General features: G+C 58.8%; 1 protein-coding gene across 1 annotated transcript in view; it reads left to right on the top strand.

Moving 5' to 3' along the window:
- TTYH2 (tweety family member 2) overlaps positions 1–21,002 on the top strand; it is a 36,684-nt gene extending 15,682 nt beyond the window's left edge. The window contains exons 4-14 of the mRNA XM_044247503.1: positions 1,796–2,016; positions 5,983–6,078; positions 6,607–6,679; positions 11,014–11,083; positions 11,320–11,375; positions 11,607–11,699; positions 11,929–12,021; positions 13,581–13,723; positions 14,365–14,550; positions 15,025–15,103; positions 19,341–21,002. Coding sequence (XP_044103438.1) covers positions 1,796–2,016; positions 5,983–6,078; positions 6,607–6,679; positions 11,014–11,083; positions 11,320–11,375; positions 11,607–11,699; positions 11,929–12,021; positions 13,581–13,723; positions 14,365–14,550; positions 15,025–15,103; positions 19,341–19,421 — 1,191 coding nt within the window. The 3' untranslated portion in view covers positions 19,422–21,002. The remainder of the gene's footprint in view (positions 1–1,795; positions 2,017–5,982; positions 6,079–6,606; positions 6,680–11,013; positions 11,084–11,319; positions 11,376–11,606; positions 11,700–11,928; positions 12,022–13,580; positions 13,724–14,364; positions 14,551–15,024; positions 15,104–19,340) is intronic.
- Positions 21,003–21,744: the final 742 nt, after the last annotated feature.

Raw genomic sequence — 21,744 nt, 5'->3', positions numbered from 1 at the left:
ATGACTCCTCCATCCTGGGGGGACGAGGGCTCCCGCACCTGCTTGCTTGCCCCACTCCCCCACTAGCCTGAGTCGCTGAGCTGTCCCTCTTATGCACAGAGCTCTTCCCCTGGGGAGTCTCTGCCGCATCTCTGGGGCAACCCTGTCTCTTGGGGGCTCCGGGGAACCCTCTGAGGACCGGCGGTGGAGTGGGGAACAGGGGGCCGTCCATAGGTCAGTGTTGCGGTTTTAATTTTTGTTCGTTTGTTTCCTTTGAGAGGACATCAGGAGCGCAAAAGGGGGCCAGGCAGATGTTTACTGGCTTTGGTTTTTTTCAAGGAGAGATTGAAGAAATGAAGAAGTTAAAATCATGAGCTAGGGAAGAAGAAGTCGTCTTGCAGAAAAACATCGTTAGCAGCCCTTTGCTCCAAAGTTCCTCATATATAATACAGGAACATAAAAAGACCCCGATCTCAGCACTTAGTGACGGTGCCTTTCGGATCAATGGTTCTAAAGCACTTGTATGTTGATCTCATTGAACGGAAAGGAGGGTTGATTGGGGTGATTGTTGTTAGGACTTTTTTCTTCCGCATGAAGCTAGAAACAGCCCAACCGGGAGTATCTCTTAGGCCTTACCCAGCGTGTAAGAACGGAGAGCAAGCCTGGAAATGAACAGGCTGCTGACATTGAAAAAACAAAGCCAAACGGAACAAAGAGGGCCATTCTCTTGTCTGGAACCGGGCACCCGCAGAGGAGCACAGATGTGAAAGGCCACAGAGTTGCCTCAAGTCTCCCTAACGCACCAGCAGCGGGGTTGGTCACCAGGAGCGTTGTCTCCCGAGGCCTCTCAGGGCTGCCTGTGGGATGACGCCCCTCGGTGACATTTTATCTTCCTTCCAGCCCCAGGGGAGGATTAGTGCACACGCAGCCTTCCAGCCGGTGGTACCTGTTGGTTCGGTGTGACAGTTTCGGCAACAGAGCCTTTCTCTTCTGCTTGCGGCCGACACAGAGGCTCAGAGCAGGCTTGGATTGGAAGGGCGAGCTGGGGGTTCCCAGTCTGTGTCCCTGGGTCCGGCAGGGACCCTGCATCTGGATTGTTTGGAAGCACCTCTCCAGGACCAGGCTGTCCTTGGGCTCCTGGTTGGAAAGCCAAAGACAGTCACCACCTTTGTCCTTCCCTCTGTACCTTTGGAAAGAAAGTCGCTTCCTTCCTTCTGGAGCTCCCAGCTTCCAGCCCTTGCAGCCCAGCCAAAAGAGGGAGCCTGTCCATCCACCTGGCAGGACACCTGTGCCCCAGGGTGGGGTGGGGGCGGAGGTGGGGCCCGAGTCCCCAGAGCAGGTGCCGACCTCCTCCTGCCACATGTCCAGGCTCTTCCAAGGCAGGATCCGTCCGTCTGCGTCATTTCAAAGTGTCATTGTTCTGGCTTCACGCAGGCTCCGGAGGCCGGGAGCTGTTGCTGGGCCCACAACAGAGCCTTTCTCTTGGGAGGTGTTTGGAAATCCCACTGTGGGAACAGAAGGTCAGGTAGCCACAGAGGAACTTTTCCATTCAACGTTCTCTCCCTTGGTCTGAAAAAGAATTTCCGATCCAAGGTGTTTCGCGTTTTAAGGGGATCTTCCTCAAGGAAGTAAAACAGATTCTCCTGTCTGTTTCCCCATCTGGCAGCCCCGGTCCTGGTTTAGACCGAATCAGGCCTGCCCCCCACCCCAGTGCAGGGATGCGAGGGCTGGGGGACGGGAGGGCCTCTCTGTCCTCCCGCGACTTGCACGCCTCCTCCCCTTGGAGGCCAGATTCACAACCCTGGCCCCTCCGCAGGTGTCCGGAACCACCCAGAAGATGAAGGTGGACCTCGAGCAGCACCTGGCCCGGCTCAGTGAGATCTTTGCCGCTCGGGGCGATTATATCCAGACGCTGAAGTTCGTGCAGCAGATGGCGGCCAACATCCTGGTCCAGCTCTCGGGGCTGCCCGTGTGGAGGGAGGTCACCACAGAGCTGACCGAGCTGGCCGACCAGACTGGCTACGTGGAGTACTACAGGTGAGGGCCCGAGGGCGGCTTCCTTCGTCCCAGCCTGCGTCTTGGGGCCCAGGCAGGGCCTTAGTGAGCCATTCCTGGGACCAGAGGAGTGTGTGTCCTGAGCGTCCAGAACCGCCTCCTTGGGCAGGCCGGTCCCAGAGACCCAGAAAGGGGCAGACAGGGAGCAGTGTGCCAAGATCCCATGTGAGAGGCTGAAGTTGGCCTCCAGGGACCCCTGGAACCAGCATCTTTCGTGGCTCGTACCCGGTAAGACGCCAGTGGTTTACGGGGTTTGTGGGTCAGGCTTCCCTACATCTGCAGGCTCGGCCACGGGTGCAGGGGGTCTGCACGGAGCCTCCCTTGATGGCAACTTCTTAGCAAACCCAGCTTCTTGTACACAGAGAAGCCTAAGGGGTGGGAGGCGGAGGGGCACCACGCCACCTTCGCTGTACTCAGAAGTACAAACTCATACGTCCGTAAGCTTTGGGAGTCTGTGTACGTTTCTCCTGCCCTCCCTGTCCCCAGACCCCATCCCAGGTGAGGGCGCTGGACACAGGCCCGCTGACCAGCGACCAGCTGCCTCCTTCCGTGGGCGGCATCTACTGAAGGTCGCTCTGGGGAGAGCCAAGGAAGGAGGCGGCCGTCTGGGCTTTCGGGGACTCCTGGCCAAAGGGAAACTTAAGCCCACCAAGTGCACATCTCTCTGCCTCCAGGGCCCAGCGCCTTGCACGGAGGGAGGGGGGCCCTGGTGAGGAAGGGGTAAATGAGTCCTGAAGAACAAGTATCAGCTCTTTGGACCCACCCCTTCCCCAAATGTATTGGTTCCCCTTCAAGCCATTTAGCAAAGGTCAGAGCCTTTACCCGCCCTGTTGCACAATTTACTCTGGTTTTCTGGATTCGTTTCTCCTTTATGAGAAAACCCCACCCCAGGCTGACTAAGAAGGACACAGAGGAAATGCTTCTAGTGGGACCCCAACTTGTCCAGAGCTCTCCCTTTCCCCCTGGGTAGGATCAAGCCGGACCTTGGCAAGGGAAGCGCGTGAAGTCAGTCCCCAGCTCAGGCAGGCGCTCCCCACTCCTCGGTCCCACACCCCATGCAGCCCCTGCACACCTCAGCTAGCACGGATCCGGTTTCCCACCAGACTTTTTCCCATTTTTCTTTTTTTTGCTCACATTCAAAATGGCCTTTCTCCCCAGCCACAGAAACTCCTGATTCCGAGGATGGGCTGCGACTCGTGACCTAAAAAAGTGGCATCTGATGAGTCCCGTGACCTGAGGGCCATTCTTCCTCTGAGCGTGTGAAAGCTTAGTCTCGGGGGTCAGGGACAGGTGGAAAGTGGGTGCCCACGTTGGCCCTGCTTTTCTCCGTGAGTGGCCCTGGACCTGCTTTTCTCCGTGAGCGGCCCTGGAGTGGGACCGTGTATCCTTAAGGGCCCCCCATGGGCATGAGACACTGTAAGAGTTGGAATAAGTCAGTTTGCATATCAAAAGGGACTTATTTTTAAGGGGATTCCATTAAAAATGGGCAGCAGGGTGGTGACAGAGCGGATCAGCTGTTTTCAGTGTGGGTGACCAAGGGGTGCCCTCTGATCCCCGTCCCAGCTCCCTTGTTCAGGCTGGGGCAGAAAAGGCCCAGTCTGAGGACATTAGCGCCAGTGGCCCCTGAAAACCAATGGTGTTCTGTGCCTTCCTCCCTCCGCTGTTGGCCGGCTCCTTCTCTCCCCTGTTGTCCCGGGACAGAGAGGGGCCTCATTCCTCCAGCTCACCAGCCTGAGGGGCTCCTCCGAACAGACTCCCCATCTTTGCTTTCCAGATGACTCTAGAGCAGAGCCATCCAGCTAAGCTCGAATTTTTTTTGGCACTTTTATACAAGACCCAGGTAAGTATTGGAGGCACTAAAAAAAGCCATGCCTCTCTGAGAGGCTCCAAAGGGGGTGTGACCAAGGCGCCTGCAGAGGCCGTGAGAGCCCCGGGAATCAGGGCCCACGAAGCTCCTGTTCCTTAGAAACACATCCCAGGTCATCTCTGGGCTCCTCTGGGAAAACACATCCGCCTGGCGGAGCTGTTTCCAGGAACTCCTTACAGCACGGGGTGTGGATGTGGAGAAAACACGGAAACATGATCATGGAGAGTGAGTGAGAGGCGATCCGAACCTGATTTCCTGCTGGTGTGCACAGCAGGGAGAAAGGCAGGAAGAAATCTTTAGGTTTGAAACCTGAAACCGGAATTTTGAGAGGTCCCTGGTGGTTGGCCGTGTCTCCTGCAGGAAGACTCACAGCAGAGGGGGGAAGGTCCAGAATTCCTGGGCTGGGCTCTCCTCCCACGGGCCTCCGTCTGTTTTCCAGTCTGCGGAATGGGGTCGTAGTTTCTGAGGCCCCTTCCTGCCCTGACTCCGATTCTAGGAAAACTGGCTCCTTGGTGGAAGGGGGGGGGTCTCGGTTAGCGCCCTTTCTTGGCACTCAGCCTCCACTCACAAAGACGGGAAGAATCTGGCTTGGCTGCCAGGGGGCCTCCGCGTGCTCCCTCCCTCTGGGACCCTCGTCCTTTCGTCCTTTCGTACAGCTGGCGCTGTTCCCACCCACCCTCCCAAACTCCTTCTCACCCTCCTGATGGTGTTAGTGAAGCATTGCTGGAGAGGAGGGGTCCCTGAATTTAACTGGCTCTTGCATCAAGAGAAATCATAATGATCCAAAGGCTTCCATCTCCAGGGGCTTGGAGCCGTCCCTTCTGTCTGTCCCCGCTGCCTCCTGTGCAACCACAGGCTGCTAGGCGGTGGCTGCTAGGTGAGCCTGGTGCTCACTGGTAAGGCCCTCTCTGGGCATCCCGTGTAGAAGAGAAAGGAACTCTCGGGGCTTTGCTTGGGACCACATCAATGCCTTTGGACTTTAAGCCCTGTGGATTCCTCAGCCCATGCTTTGGAGAAGCAGGAAAGCGGGGACTTTGAGATCCCTTGGTGGCATGCCTTATTAACCTTTGTACTTAGTGATCATTCAGCTTTCCACCCAGCCCTGAGAAGGTTCCAACAGTAAAGATTTGGAAACTGAGGCCCAAGGGAGGGAGAGGCAGCTTGTCAGGGTCTGCCCGCTGGTGTGCAACGGCCTTTCCCCGTCAGCGCAGCTTGGGGCGGGGGGGCAGGCAGTCAGGCCCAAGGAATCAAGGAGTGAGGGATTTCCCTGGGGCTCCCTCGCCCTACCTGAGCTCCCTGGTGGTCTGGGAATGAGCCTGACCCCGCGCCTGGGCACCCCGTACCTGGCACAGATGTTGCTGAGACGAGCCTGTGTGTCCTAAGCAGTGGGTCCCAGGCAGCTGGGAGGGCGAGGCAGGAGGCCTGAGGGAGGCCAGGCTGAGCCTTCACCATGGACGTGGACATCTTTGGGGCTTTCTTAGATCCATGGACATAAATGTCAGGCCTGATCTGATGCCGGTGAGTTCTGAAAGCAGCAGGAGGGTCTGGAGCGGTACCCGTGGGAGGCTGCGGAGACCTCGTAGGCCCATTCCGCCCAGCGTGTGGCCACTAGCTCACGTGGCACTGGCTTGTAAATGGATTAGAAGCAGCTCAGATGAGACACACATCTCTTCCATTGCCCGGGCCCTGTCTCCACTCCCCCGAGCCATGCGTGGGCAGGGCCAGGTGCACTGGGCAGCGCAGAGATCAGAACGTGCCCGTCACTGCAGGAAGTTCTGGCCGGCCGTGCTGGTTTAGATGCTCGGCCTGGGCGGGGAGCGTGACCCCTTTGTTCAGGCACAGTCGGGGGCGTAGCCCTGGGAGTCCCCGAAGAGCCCGTCTACCATGCGTACTGGTCCTTCGCGTCCGGGGCAGGGTGTGCAGCCTCGTCTCCCGCTCGGTTGCTGGCTTGGGGCAGCACGTCACAGTGAAGGGTCAAGCTGGCCTGGGGCCTGCTGTTCAGGCATCCCCCGCTGGGCCCAGCTGGGCACCGGTGCGGTGACGCACCCCCCACCCCTGACCGTCTCTCCCCATTCACCCAGATGGCTTTCCTACCTCCTGCTCTTCATCCTGGACCTGGTCATCTGCCTCGTCGCCTGCCTGGGACTGGCCAGGCGCTCCAGGTGTCTTCTGGTCTCGTGAGTATCCCTGCATGTGGGCCGGACAGCCAGGGGGGGTGACAGTGTCACTGTGAGAGAGAACTGGGGGCCTGGCCAAGCTCTGAGCGTGCGGTGGGGGCAGTGGCCGGAAGCCGCCCTCTGAGCCCTCCTCGGCCAGCAGCGGAGGGAGACGGCAGCCGCTGATGTAGCATCTGGACACCTGGCAAGGACCAGGCTTTGCCTCCATGTGTCCTACACGTCGCTGGGCCTGGCTGCTGAGCCGCTGAAGGAATGGGACCCAAGCGTGAGAGCCTCCGGGGTCTCTGATCAAGCCCTCCTCATAGCCTGTGCTCTCGCAGCTGTGGCTTTTCCGCCGAGGGTCCGATGCTCCAGGCACTGGGCTCCGTACCTCTCAGCCCGCAGTCAGCTGCGGATAATTAGGGGTCCGTGGGGGGACAGGCTGGTGGCTCAGAGGAAGGTCGCTAGAAGGTGGTGGGGTGACGGCCCTCACGGGGTTCCTACCTGCCAGCCTGCGCCTAGATCCCACTGGCTGTGCCTCTCTCCCAGGACACTGTGCTGTGCGGCACTGGGCCTGTTCCTCAGCTGGACGTCTCTTGCTGCTGACAGCGCAGCCGCTGTGGTGAGTCGGGGGTGGGGGTGGGGGTGGGGGATGGTCCGACCAGGACCGTCTGTCTGGAGGCGTGTTGAGGTGTCCTGTCCAGAGTCCCCAGGGCAGGGCTGTCTTCCGGTCTCTGTTCCTAACCTAGACTCTCAGAACCGAGAGGGCTTGGATCAGCCTCACCAGTCCCCTTGCCCTTCCTACGGGGACAGAGGCCCAGAGAAAGGAAGAGGCTTACCCAAGATCACGAGGTATTTAGGGACAAGGCCAAGATGAGAAGTCTGATTCCCGATCCCTTTCCCACCCCATTGGCCCATTCTCAGCCCCGGCTTGTGACGCCAGGCTTGGATGACCCGGTGACTCTGTGCGCGTGAAGAACTAACCCGGTCTGATGGGGACAGACGGGATCTCAACCCCAGGCTGGCGAAGCCTCGGGCTCCCGAAGCACCCTCCTGGGCCGCCTGCCCCGGGCATTGGGAACGTGGAACGTGGCGTTTAGCTTGTCTTCCGTCCCCTTGCCTCGGACTCGCACACACGGCCTGAAACACAATGGTGTTCGTGTTTCTGGCTGTGACACCCCAGAATGTTTTTAAAACACGCACACGCAGGGCGGGGGATGCTCCCTGTGTAGGTATGTTTGGTCGCTGAGAGGCCTGGCACTCAGGTGGAGCCATGCACGGGTCTTGGATTCAGCGGACTCTGGCCCTGTGGCTCTCGGCCGCACCGGGTGTCCAAGGACGCAGACACCAGGACACGATGTCCGCGTGTGAATGGATACCAGGGAGGCCCAAGCTGCATGTGTGTGAGTGTGTGTGTGAGTGAGTGAGTCGGGGGGAGTAGGCAGGATTTACCAGGGGATTTCGGGGGAACCCCTGCCTGATCCACTACTACTTTACCATACAGAACAGTCTATCACTCCCCAAAATTCTTTTAAGCATTCCATTTACAGTCAATGCCACAAAGTCAGCCCATGGCCTGCATCTGTGCCGCCTTAGTTACTTGGGCATAAAAGAATGAACGAGGGCTCTCCCTGAAGCCCTCTCCCTGAAGTCACACCTTGCCCTGGGCCTTGGGGCTGGCCGGTCACTCTAGGCTGGGGCAGTCTGCCTCCACGGGGCCCACCCTGGCGCCGCCTGGCTCCCAGCAGCTTTGGGCAGAGTTTGTCCTGGAGGGAGACAGGCTGGGGGGTCTCCTCTTTTATTCCCTCTGCCCACTGCGTGGTGTCCGCTTTGGGTGCAAGGGAGGACTAGCCAGGCATGAGCCTACAGCCCAAGGGCTGGGGGCCCCCCCCAGATGCAGGGAAGGGCAGGACAGGAGGGCCCAGGCTGTGCTGCAGAGGATCCTGGGGTCACCAGCAGCTGAGCGGGTACCCAGTCCAAGGGAACGGCAGCTGGTCTAAGCCACACGCTCAGCTGCCTGGCCGGCCGCCTCTCCTTTGGGGACGCATATGAGCACAGGGAAGCCTGCACGAGGCCAGCTCTCGGGGTGGGGGGGGCTCTCTTGCCCCTCGCGCAGCCTCTGCCTTCTGGAAGCAGGGGAGGCCTCCAGCTTGCCACCTTGAGCGGCCCTCGGGGAGCCAGCTTCCTCCCGGAGGGGGCTTCTCCCTCACCCCTGGCTGCAGTGTTCAGGGGGACCAGAGGCCATTGAATCTCCCAGCTGGGCGCCCTGGGCTGCCAGTACGCTGGCGAGGAAGGCTCCGTTTCCCTAATTGTTGAGTCAGGCCTGTGTGAGAGAGGGCTGTGAGGGAGCTGAATGCGCCTTTGAGAGGGCTGCCGGCCGCGCTGCATTCTAATGGGAAGTGGGGTGAGGACAGGAGGCAGGCGGGAGGCAGGCCGGGTCAGGCTGTTGTGGAAGCTTTTGTGTGGTCCTGCTGTCCCTGCCCTGGGAGGCCTGCTCTCTTTGAGCGCTGTGGGGCCCCTTTGAGGACAGACGCTGAGCTCCTCCCAAACCATCCCTTCCCAGTCCCAGAAAGGACCTCCTCGAGGAAGGCGCTCCACCCCTGGGAATCAGCTCCCAGTGGGAGTCTGGGGAGCTGAGCTCTGGGCTTTGGCCACCCTAGCCTGCTGCCTCCCCACCTGCCCACCCTGAGAGGGTGAGGGGCTGAGGGCAGAGAGGAGAGAAAGCGCCAGAGAAGAAAGAAGGGGGCCGTGGAGGCTGGGGATGGGAGTTAGGGGGTCATCCAGACACACTGGGACAGCTAGGCAGTTCCCTGCAAATCCAGCCAAGGGGGAGGCCGGGCCCACCTGACTGAGTCAGGGTGAGCGAGTAGGAGGGTGGCCTCTGGGACCTCCTGCCTGATCCATGTCCCCCCTCCTTGCCCCTTCCCAGTGGGGGGGCCCTAGGAAAGTTCTGAAGCCCTCCAGACCTTAGTTTTCTTGAGTGTGAAATGGGGAGAAGCACAGCACTTGCCCCAGAGGGATCGGGTGGGTCGGTGAACCCCCGGGAGGCATGCAGGAAATGGCCAATGAGCTGGAACCTCATTGTTGGCCACGCGTCTATGTTGTTACTTGAGGGGCGCAGGGGGACGCCTCCAGATCGTCACCTGTTCTCCGGAGCTGCCTCTGCTGGGCTAGATCCTGGGCGTCTCTGCCTGTGCTCCGTGCCCCCTGCCCCTTCTCCCATCCCCAGCCCTGCTGTGTGAGTAAGGCACCTAGGGGCCTTGGGCTACGTGGACAGGGAGAGAAGGTTGAGTCCTCACTGCAGGGTCTGAAGGGCCGACCTGGCCTGACTGGGGTAGGAGGCCACGTCCCCAGGGGAGCCTCTCGGACAGATCCCAAACACTTTGGGACCCAGGCCAAGATGGTGGTCTCCCTCTTCATTATTCCCAAGGCCTCCCATCAGCCCCGCTCAGGTCTGGCTCCTCCCTCTTCGCCCCTCCAGCGACAGGAGTAGTAGGCCTGCCAGCCCTGTGGCTCTGATTTATGGTAATGAATCAGTCTGATGGATGTATGGTCGTGATTTGCATATAGAGCAATTCTCCCAGGGTCCCGAGCATGTGGTCATGTGTGTGTGTGTGTGTGTGCGTGCATGCGTATACAGAAGTGACTCTGGGGGAGCTCTCAGTCTGGAGGGGGATCTTATTTCCAGCCCCCCATACACAGTTCTAGATCATAAGTACCGCGATACAGCTCACCCCTGGATCTCATCCCTGGAAAGGCACATGGTATCCAGTAGGTGCTAAATAAATACCGACCGACTCGGAATGAATGCGTGAAGCTCCAGCGTGGAGCCTGATGTCACCGTTCCCAAAGGAGGACAGAGCTCCAGCAGTGCAGGGCCCTGGGGAGGGGTCCCCAGCTCAGGGAACCCCTAGAAACAGGTTGGAGTGCCAGAGCTTCCTCTGGCTGTTCTGAAAGACAGAAGCCCTCCTTTCCCCGGGGACCCCACTGTACCCCCAGGCTGGACCTGAGAGGGGCCTGGCTCAGGGAATGGGTCCTTGCTCCCACCAATCCCGGGGGGAGGGTTCCTGCTCCCACACAGCCCATAGCCCCTTAACGGTCACTTCTCCAGGCCACACTATGGGGTCCAAGCCCTCTAGCTCATCGGTGGGAGAGCCTGGAGTCTGCGTCCCCCTAACTCCCAGCCCCCCACTCCTCCCAGTCCTCCATCTTATCCTGAGCAGGACCCGTACCCACAGCTCAGAGATGGATTCGGGACCAACATAATTATTTCAATGTTGTTGTTATTGGTTTTTCGGTGTCCGGTTTTTTTTTTTTTAAGATTTATTTATTTATTTGTCAGATGGAGGGAGAGAGAACACAGCAGGGGGAGCAGCAGGCACAGGGAGAAGCAGGCTCCCCACTGAGCAGAGAGCCCGATGCGGGGCTCGATCCCAGGACCCTGAGATCATGACCTGAGCCAGAGGCAGATGCTTATTAACCCACTGAGCCACCCAGGCATCCCTGACATAATTCTTTAGGAAGAGAGTCCCGGGGATGCTTCATAGATCGGCACCCCAAAGCATGTGGGGCTTGATAACAGCAAGGCCAAAAATAAAACCAAAATGAACGAAGGCCACGGTGCAGTCACACCCCCACACGCCTGGAGGAGGTGCAAAGGTCCTGGGGTCCGTCCCAGAAGCAGCATTCAGAGATAGAGTACGAGCTAATGCTCCCGGAAACCTGGCCTCCGTGTTTTTTACGGGGTGGGTAGTGTTTTTCTGTCCGAGTTCAGGCAGCTGGGACACGGGAAGAGTAAGTGACTTTCCCAAACTGACAGAGCTAGGAAGGGACCGGGACTCGAGCCCAGGGAGGACGGAGCAGAGCGGTCTGAGGGGCTGGGCCTGAGGGCACCGGCTCCAGCAGGGCTCTGGTGTCAGAACTTTCTTTCGTCCCTCCCCGTCTCCCCTGGTTCAGGGCACCGGTGACTTCTGCTCCGATCCCGACACCTTCCTCCTGAACATCACAGAGGGCCAGGTCCGCACAGGTAACGAACCTCGGGGCCTCTCCTGTCCGAGCCGCTCTGGACAGGACCTCTCCGCCCTGTCGTCCCCAAACCCCTCCCCGCCCCCAGCCCCCCAACACTTCCACTCCAGCTGGACCTCTGGGGCGATTGTTAGAAGGGCCCTCCTTGGGGTGTTCGGGGCCTGGCTGGGCCACTGAGGGGAGTGAGGGCCTGGTCCCTCGTGAGCTCCTGCCTGATCCCCCGTCTTCGCCTTGCAGAGGTGACCCGTTACTACCTCTACTGCGGTCAGAGCGGAAGCAGCCCCTTCCAGCAGGTATCCCACTCTGCCCACCGCCCCCTCTGGACCCAAAGCCCAGCACCTGTAGATGGCTGGGGGCTTTTCCCTTCCTTGTGAGGCCAGGGCTGCTTGTCCGGGGACCACACTGGTAGTGGCAGGAAGCCCGAGGGGTGCAGGGTGGAGCAGGCATGGGGGGGGGCAGGGCTGCCGCGGAGGGAAGCGGAGCCTCAGGGCAGGGCTGTGGTCTCTCGGGTCTCTCCTGGCCAGGCGCTGACCATCTTCCAGCGCTCGCTCACCACCATGCAGAGCCAGGTGGCCGGCCTGCTGCAGTTCGCCGTGCCTGTCTTCCCCACGGCCGAGGTAAGGCGGCTGCCTCCCGCGGCGTCTGTGCTGGGAGCGGGGACACCCCCGCTAGACCTTGACAGCCCTCCCGCTGCCCGCACCTCCCCGTCCTCAGCCCCAGGGCTTCACGGAGCCGGGCTGAGGAGGGCCCTCCCTGGCCCCTTTGCCCACCCAGCTGCTTGCGGTTTTCGCCACTAGCCCGCCCTGCCGCTCATTGTCTGCCTCTCTGCGTGTCTGTCTGCTTCAGAAGGACCTGCTGGGAATCCAGCTCCTGCTGAACTCCTCCGAGTCCGGCCTCCACCAGCTGACGGCCATGCTGGATTGCCGAGGGCTGCACAAGGTGCCAGGGCGGGCCCGGGTGGCAGGTGGGACAGGGTACCCCAGCAGGACACATGTTCTGTTCCTGGAGAGCAGCCAGTAGGGGCCGGGGGAGTGATTGTGGGGGCTCCCTGCAGGCCCCAGCATGGCACAGAAGCCGAACAATAGGAAGGCAGGAGGGGTGTCTGGCTTCTTGATTCTCCCAAGTAGCCAAGACAGGGAGAGTCCCTGAAAGGTACCAAGGGACAGGGGTAAGAGGGTTGGATCAGGTTAGCTCTAGAACGTTGGGGGATCCTGACCTACTTTAGGGAGGCCCTTCTCCAGACTCCAGATTCCCGGCCATCTGGTCAACCCGTCCATCTCCCTGGCTGCGAGTGGACATCCCCCCCCCCACACCGATCCTTGCCAGGGTCACCTCTCCAAGAACTTGGACTGCCAGACAGCCTCGAATGCAAGGAACGCTCTGGGAGTATGTGCGTCCCCTCCTCCCTCCGGCAGTAAGCCAGCGCGTGTGGGCACTTCTCCCATCCCGTATGGATTTAGCATGAAGGCTCATAGGATGCTCCTGGCTGCCGTGTGAGGTCAAGTGCGCACCCTTGTTCTGTGCCGGTTGTACCCACTCTGTCATTAGTTGTCCCAGTTAATGTCGTAAAACACGTGTTATTTCATGGACAGTTTTATAGGTCAGGAAACTGTGTGTGGGGGTGGATGGATGGGTGCATGGATCAATAGGTAGATATCCATAGATCTATAAAGTAGCTCATGGAAGTTTCCAGAGCCCTCAAGTCAAGGGCTTGGGGTTGGACCCTGGCACCCTGACTAGAGCTGAGAACATGCACCCTCTCTCCCTCCCAGACACCCACATCCGATCTCTTAGCAAGTTGTAGCATCTAGACTCTCAAACGTATCCTGAATCTGACCACTGCTCTCCTTTCCCCATTTCCACCATGATCCAAGGACCACCCCCCTTCCCTGGGTGACAGCCGTGGCCTCCTGGCTGCCCCCCCTTCTCTTGCCCCCTGAACCTCCCATGACCTTTCATTCACAGCAACCACGGTGGTGTTTGTAAAAGCCGGTTGGATCACCTCCCTTCCGTCACACCCCATCACCTTCTGATCAAATGCGAAGTCCTCACGTGCCTGCAAGGCCTAGCGTGACCTGGTCCCATTCCGCCCTGTCTCCCGCTGGCCTTTCTTCTCTCCTGAATGTGCCCCTCTTGTCCCCTTCCCTCGTTGGCTTAAGGCACAAGCCGTTCCTTCTCACCATGCTGGTCTTAGATTAAATGTCCCCTGGCTCCTGGCTCCCCAGCCCCGCAGCTGGCTCTGTCTCGCTCAGAGCTGACTCTAGCATGCTTGGCACACAGTAGATGGTTAGCATCTGCTTATGGAGTGAACCCAAGAAGTCCCTTCTTTGGGCCCCAGAGTGTGGGCCCTGTGTGGGCTGTACAGAGTGCTCAGGAGGGGGAAAGAGAGACAGTTGCAAGCCCAGGCTTGGGGAGACGGGCTCCCAGAGACCCGCTCAGACCCCAGGCTGTGGCCCGACCTGCTTTCCGGCTACCTGTCCCTCTTCCTCCTCCTATAGGACTACCTGGACGCCCTTAATGGCATCTGCTACGATGGCATCGAAGGCTTGCTGTACCTGGCCCTCTTCTCCCTCCTGGCTGCCCTGGCCTTCTCCACCATGATCTGTGCAGGACCGAGGGCCTGGAAACACTTCACTACCAGGTGGGCTGCCCGGGGCTTCCTGGGGGAACAGGCAGGAAGAACTACTCTGAGACCGAGCCCGGAGCTGGTAATCTGGGACAATGGCAGGAGGGGGCCTCGCATTCAGCCCCAGCAGGCTGGCTGGATCGCTGCAGAAGCTTCCCTGAGAGTCCAGACAGACTCCCAAAAGGGGGCTCCAAGGGGCCAGGGCAGGAGTGAAGCTGAGGTTGGTGACAGTGTCGTACCACAGCCTGGCATCCCTTGCTTGTCCTGTCTTCCTCTGCAGGACATCGTGGTATGAAATGATGAGGGCTCTGGGTGCCGGAGGGGCCCCCCCAGAATACCAAGAGGGATAGGTTGTAGCCCTGTGAGCAGGGCACCTTCGTTCGCATTGAGGAGGTAGAGATGAGATGGTATTTCAGTGCCTGTGGATAGATCGGACAAAAGGAAGCAGAGAAGGGAAGGTCGGTGTAACGGGGTCAACACGGGGGGCTACCTGGAGGAGGTGGGCATGAAGCTGGGAACTGGTGATCTCTGTACAGGAAGCTGATGCAAACACCTGTAGCCACAGAGTTCTGGCAGCGGAGATTGGGAAGCCGGCCAGGATCCCACTGCCTCTGAGCCTCCACTCACAGCCGGCTGTGTCCTGTGTGTTATTCTAGGGACAGAGACTACGATGATATCGACAGTGAGGACCCGTTCAACCCCCAGGCCCGACGTATGGCAGCTCACAACCCGCCCCGGGGGCAGCTCCGCAGCTTTTGCAGCTACAGCAGCGGCCTGGGCAGCCAGACCAGCCTGCAGCCCCCGGCTCAGACCATCTCCAACGCCCCAGTCTCAGAGTACATGTACGTCATGGGCTCCCCGGTGCCCCCTTCCTGCCCCCGCACATCGCGGCTGGGGCCCCGCCCTCAGGGAGCTAGATCCGAGGACCGCACATGGGGGTTCAGAGAGCCATGTGGGGAGGAAGGCATCAGAGGCCAGCAGCGGCCTCCCACTGCTGCCCCAGAGCCCACCCCAGCACTTCTGCCTGAGGAATAGCCCTCGGTAGATACCAAGCCTTTCCCCGCAGACCCTCAGGGTGGATCACAGGGCCCAGGAGCCGCATCTCTCCAGGCCGTGCTGCTGCTGGCCCCTGGCACCCCGGCCGCTTCTTCTCCCCTGGGCCTCCCCGAGCTCTCCTGCCCACGCACCCTCCATGGTCCGTTGGCCTCCCCCCCCCTCGCACGTGCGCACCCACGGGCCCTTCCTGTCCACACGCGAGCACCCCCGGCCCCATCCCCATGCCCTCCCCTGCTGAGCGCTCCCCTCCACTCCTGCAGGAACCAGGCCATGCTCTTCGGCGGGAACCCACGCTACGAGAACGTGCCCCTCATCGGAAGAGGCTCCCCTCCTCCCACGGTAACCTGGGCTCTCCGGGCAAAATCACAGCTGTGGCCCTTGTGGAGAAATGAGTAAAGATAAGACTTCTGCCGGTCCAGGGAATTCCCCCCCCCACAGAGGTGGGAAAATACGGGAGTTAAGTTCCTGGACCAGATGGCCACGCAGGCCACAGACAGGCCGCTAAAGACATTGCAGAGAGAGAAAGCTCACCCCATGTGGCCAGACGGCCTCACCCCAGGGCTCGCTTGTCCCCAAGCAAGACTCCACAGCACCTTTGTCCACCAGGCCATCCTAAGTACATGCTAATTAGGGTGGCCATCAGTGTCCCTAATTGCCACAGTGATGGACAGACCTCCTCGATGCTTACCTTCCAGTGAGATGCCTCCCAAACCCTAAGAAAACATTCCTGGATTGTAAAGCTGGCAAGAGCCCGAGATAGCTAGAAGAGATAGAACTAATCTAAGAAGAGAGAGCGTCCCCTTTTTGCTCCGGGGATATTGTTGGGTCTTTGCCCCAGGCTGCGGCCAGAACCCGCATGGTGGCTGGGACATCAGCTTTCCTCCAGCCCCTCAGCTCTGCTGTTGGTGGGACGTCCCTACGCCCGCGCCCACACCCACATCCAGCCAAGGAACCGAGTCCCTGCTTGGGGCAGGAGCCGGTGGCGTGAGGGGGGTCACGTTCGAGAGAAAAGTCTCTGTCCTCTCCCAAAGGACATGACTACCAGTAGAGACAGTAGACTTTGGGGTTCAGACTCCCGTGCCAAATGCCTGGGTTCAAACCCAGATCTTGGTTTAAGACCTCTGTGACCTTGGGCAAGCACTTCTTCTCTGTGTGCCTCAGTTTCCCTGCCTGTGGAGTGGGGATGGTAACGGGGCACACCTCAGGGTGATGGTGAGCATTGGAATCTCGGTCACTATAAATGGGGGAGGAGAGCCCGCAGGTGCTCAAAGAGGAGCTCCTTACTGTATCTTTCACCACCTTCCCCACAAGCTGTGGGATTTATAGGAAATGGGCGTTAGCGGGAGTGGAAAACAAGGTTGAAGTCTGCAATGGGGATGGGTACCCAACAGAGTCCTGGAACTAAGTGTCTATCAGGGAAGGACAAGGCATTTGAATTCAGGGGGTCTGGGAGGGGCTGTCCTGCTGCCGAACTAGAAGCACTGGACTCTGGGACACAGGGCTGCCGACACGTGCCTGGATCCCGAGAACCAGGCAGGCACATCTGGTGAAGCAGCCCCAAACACGGGGCTCACGGGAAAGAGGAGGACATCTAGCGTCTGTCTCCGGCATTTGTGCAACCTGTAGCTGGGGGAGGGGGAGGCCCAGGAAAGCGGCTCCTGCAATAAGGGCTTTTGGGAGGAGGGAGGAGGTGTCCCTGCTGCACTGTGCAGTCACAGGAGGTCCTGTGCCACAGGTGGCATTTCGGTCACACCTTTGAGGGGGATTCTCACACAAAGGCACTTTTGCCCCCCGGTGACACTTGGCCTGTCTGTAGGCATTTTTGGTTGTCACAGTCCGCGGGCAGGTGGTACGGGTGTGTAGTGGGCCAGGGCCGGGGCACCGCTCAGCATCGTAGGGCACACAGGACAGCCAGAGCACAGAGAATGACCCAGCCCCAAATGTCCCCAGCACCGTGGTTGAGAGACCCTGCTCTGACCGGTCCCCCATCTTTTCCACCACGACCCCATCTTGCTCTTTGTACTCAGGGCACCCCACATGCTGTCTTTCTATGCACAGCCCTAGACCCAGGCATAGCCCTTGCTTCCTGAGGTCCTCAGGAAGGGATGAGGGGGCCGGTCAGAGCCCACAGCTCCGAGTAGGCACCTCTTAAATCCCAGCCTGGCTTTCTCCACCTGGAAGCCTCCTGGGTTCCTTTTCCTCCCCACAGCTGCTGTAGACCCAGGAATGCATGGTGATTGTAATAATCATGCAAGCAAAACATGACTGGGGGAGATCTGCTGTGAGTAATGAATGACTCTGTGCACCGTGATGCCAAATAAAAATGATTTTTGGATTACCTTCTGTTTTGAAAGATCCAGGCCACTCTCCCTGCCGTTCCTAGAGATCAACAAGAACTGCCCTTATTTTCGAGGCTGGAGGACAGAGGTCACTTTTCTCCCTAGAGTCACCTGCCCGGGGACTCTCACTGCTTTGGGGGAATTGGCGGCCCTACTGGCCCCAGGGCGGACCCCTCCCCCATCTCCTGTTATGCAAGGGGCTCGAAGCGGCATCAGCAGATGCTGCTGACCAAGGAGCCCCCAGCATGAGAATGTAGACATCCACCCCAGTGGACAGCACGGCCGTCCGCCCCCTGCCCTCCCCCTGCACCTGCTCTGTACGGGGCAAGTGTGACGTTTGGTTGGATCCCTTCCGCTTCCAGCCCCATCTCTGGGACCAGTGGGGATTTCGCTCTGGAGGATGATGGCAAACCAGGCAGTCAGAATGGACGGCCCGTTCCGTTGGCTGGAAACATGACTTCCCCCAGCTCTCCCTTTGGGGAACCCCTCGTGTCCTCTCAGGCACCGTGTCCTAGACTTGACGGACAAAAATGAGCCAGGCAACTGTTTAAAATACCAATGCTAGGACTTCACTCCAGACTCACTGGGGCAGACAGTCCTGGGAAGGCGCCTAGAAAGTTCTGAGTGTTATCAAGCAGCCAGTGGAGCCTCAAGGAGGTTTGGGCAATAGTGTTTCAAGGAGATGCTCACCCTCGGGTGTGCACCAGAATCACCCGGAGGCCTTGTTGCAACCCAGGCTCCTGCTACACTCCCCCACTTCTGACTTGGGAAATATGGGCTGGGGCCCCGTCAAGCTGAGGCTGCAGGTCTGGGAAGCTCCGCGGAGAACCTCGGGTCTGAGTCTGGGTCTGGCTTAGGCTTCCTCTCCCTCCACACTATTGATGGGCTTGGTACTTCTGGAGGACAGGGCTGTCCTGGGCACTGTGGGATGTTTACCTACATCCCTGGCCTCTACCTTCTTGATACCAGTTAAGTCTCCCTATTCCCCAGTTGGGATAGACAAAAATGCCTTCAGACATTGCCAAATGTCACCCCTGCTTACCAACCGCTGGGTTAAAGGGCTTCTGCCAGCTGGGAGCATGTGCTCCCTTCTCTGCTATGAACAGTCTGGACCTGAACCCCCAAAACTTCCCTGGGCCAGGAGATACTCAGGGCCCTTCCTGCTGGACTAACCCTGCTACTCTGAGTCAGCAGACCCAAAGCATCTGGAGCCCGTTCGAAATGCAGAAGCAGGGACGCCTGGGTGGCTCAGTGGGTTAAGCATCTGCCTTCGGCTCAGGTCATGATCCCAGGGTGCCGGGATCGAGCTCTGCACCCGGCTCCAGGGAGCCTGTTTCCCCCTGCTTGCGCTCTCCATCAAATAAATACAATCTTTTAAAAAAGAAAGAAATGCAGAAGCAGGGTCTAGGATGTCAGATGAGGTAATGTGGGGAGCCCTATCTCCCCGCTTCGGAGCAGCAGTTAGCTAACATCTGTTGAGAACTTTCCATTAGGTCACTGATTCTCCAACTTGGCTGCATTTGGGAGAGCTTAAAAAAAAAAAAAAGTGCTGTTGGCACTTTGAAATGCTGAGTTTTATGTGATGTGGGTTTTACGTCAATAAAAAAAAATTACTGGTGGGTATGGCCAGGGCATCAGGGTGTTTTTTTAGATGCAGCCAAGTTTGTGACACAGCCGAGCGTGAGAACCGCTGTGTGAGGGGTCTCGCCTGTCTGATGGTATCCATCCTCCCACGGGAACTGCTGAGGGCTTTCTGGTCCCTCTGCCGGCCGGGGAAACTGAGGCTCACAGCGGTCGGAGAGCCTTAGCCAAGGTCATGGGATGGATAAGCCGCATAACTGAGATTTGAACGTGGGTCTCTGATTCTAGGAACCTGTGCCCGTCAGCCTGTTCACTAGGCGGGCTCCCCAGTGCACTGGTGCACCCACCCTGACACTGTCCCATGCCCTGAAGTGGCTGTGGCTGTCCCAGCGGGGGGGGGGGTGGGTGGCTGATCTGTGTGTGCGCCTTGCATTTAAGGCTGGGAGCCCCATGTCCTCGGTGATCCCAGGACTGGAGGCATCACCAACAATGAAGCCTGCCCAAGCCATTCTAGTGTCCCCCCAAAATGCCTATGACAAAGAATGGCTCCCTCTCCCGCTCCCCAAGAAGTGCCCGCACCTTTGTGAGCACAGTGTCTGCTCTGACTGTACCATGTGACCCCATTCTGACCATGCCCCTCCCCCTCTCTCCCACAGTATTCTCCCAGCATGAGGGCCACTTACCTGTCCGTGGCGGACGAGCACCTGAGACACTACGGCAATGACTTTCCAGCCTAACGCACTTTTCTGCAGAGGTTCCTGCCTCCTTGATCCGTTTTGGTTTTTAACAAATCCCGGCACAAGCTGCGTTTCTTTAATAGAAACCAAAGGCGTCTGGAGGCCAGGGGCAGGACTCCGGGATGGGCAGGCTGCCTCGGCGCGTCAGCGATTCAGGGAGAATCCGCCTGAGCTCGGCTGAGATGTCTGACCCAAGGCCCTGGCAGACAGAAGACCCGTGACCCCGGGCCGGCCTCTCTCTCTTCTGCCCTCCTGTCCACGCAGGCAATGCCCCCCGGGGTGCTCGGCTGTGCCAAGGGTATTGGAGAGCCGTGCAGGGGGTGGCCCCAGAGCTGGGGGGTGGCCACAGCCACATCCCCGGCAGGCTTTCCGCAGGGAGACCCCTTGGGAAGGTGAGTGACAGTTGCCACAGCCCACCCACCTTCTCTTCTGCCACCCTCCACTGCCTCTCCTCCATTCCAGAATGGAATTCCAGATGCTGTGAGTTGGTTCACTACGGATAGGGACAGTCTCAGGCATTAATAGACACTTTGAAAGCGATACTAACTCTTCCCCCCACCCCAAGTGTTTTAAATATTGTGATTATCCAAAGAATTGAAACTCCTAGCACATCCAGTTTTTACAAGAGGTCTGGGGCGCATTCCTTCCCCCTGGATTGAATACCATTCTTTGGCAGGTGTTGCTGGCCTCAGTTCTTTGAGGGTCTGGAGGAAGGGAGGATTTTTAAAGTACTGATCCCTGAGACCTGCTGTCCCAAGCTGCTGCTTGATGGGGAGGTGGGTTCATCCCGTTTAAGGAGGGAGGCCCTTTAAGACACAAAAGAAGTTAAGAGGGACCCCCGCACGCACCCCTCTGTTCTGGGGACTGCCCAGGTGAACTGCCCCTCCCTTTGGTCTTCAAGCAGTTCTGTCTTAAAAGTTTTAGCAAGGTGGGATGGTCGTATCTTGACCTGAGGCAGGCCTCTTTCCCCCCCCCCCCAACCTTGTAGCCAGCCCGTTGTCCCGGGCCCCCATAAGCTGTACCTACTCCGTGAGAAGGCGTTTGTTGGCCAGGAGGAAATAATGACCCACCGTCCTACCTGCTGAGGGTCCAGGGTTAGGGTCTCTGGTGCTTCTCATCTCCTGTCAACTCAGAGTGCACAACACTGATGCCCCCACGGTCTTGCACACCCAGAGCCAGGGACATGGGGTAACCCTGCTGGGGACAAGGGTTCCACTTCCGTTTTTGAAGACCTCCTTTCCCATCAGAATGCTGACAGCAGTGGCTCTCAGCGCCCAGCCAAGCCTCTGTGACCCAACAGGGCCCAGGACCGCCCGGACTCTTACCTCACCCGCGCTAACTTAGAGAAGTACCGTGTACCATAAATGTGTCCGTGTATGACCGCATCGCATGCAGATAGGAAGCCCGCAACGCCATGACGTTGCTTCTTAACATTTTGTTGCTGGCGACTGTAGAGTTGTTTTTAATGCATGTAAACTAAGCTAGACTCCTTCGGGTAGTTCCTGAAGGACCAGGTGGGCTTGCCTCCGCTTGATACGTGTGTGCCCTCGCCTGGGGAGAAATAAACCACTTGTACTAAAATGTGCGCTCCGTCTAACTTCCTCCACGGCGGCGATAATGAGGGTGCCGCACGCTCCCCGCCTGTGGGGTCACGGCCCAGAAAGAGGGCTTCTCCGCAGATCTTGGTGATCTCAGGGTAGGGACTAAAAGTTGGGACTTGGAGCAAGTGGCAGAGCCCAGGTGTCTAACCCAGAGCCCAGGCCAGGTGCCCCTGGACAGTTCGGTGGGGTTGGGGCAAAGTCACATGGCTGGCCATGTCCCCCAGCTGCTGGCTCCCCAGCTTTGCGCTCTGTACCTGAACTCTGTCTCCATGGGGTGCCTCTCTGGGCAGGGGCACCTGAGATGCTCTGCACCCTTTGTGCAGGGCAGACTCCAACTCTGTGCCTGTGGCTCAACGCCCTGTTAGCGCCTCCATGCCTGCCATAGCCTCGGCTCCTGGAATTGACTGCATTTCGAGGAACTTCCTGGAGGGAGCAGCTGATGCGTCCTTTGGGAGCACTTGAGACGTGACCCAGAGGACTGTGCACAGTGGAACATGCTGGGCTCAGAACTGCTCACCCCTCAAAGCTGAGCATCGGAACTGGGGCGTTCCTGAAGTAGGGATGCTTCCCCTCACCCCATCTAGTAGGACAGGTGCCTTCCTCCCTCATCTTAGGAGAACGAGAGTAGCGAGGAAAAAGGCTTGGAGCCATGGAGAAACCAATCTGGTGTTTTCTTGTAGATTTAGGGTGACTGGCTGGCTCAGTTGGTTAAACAACTGCCT

The sequence above is a fragment of the Neovison vison genome, chromosome 5 (assembly GCF_020171115.1).
Source record: "Neovison vison isolate M4711 chromosome 5, ASM_NN_V1, whole genome shotgun sequence".
NCBI lineage: Eukaryota > Metazoa > Chordata > Mammalia > Carnivora > Mustelidae > Neogale > Neogale vison.
The sequence above is the reverse complement of the archived record's forward strand: the minus strand, read 5'-3'. Positions and strand labels throughout refer to the sequence as shown.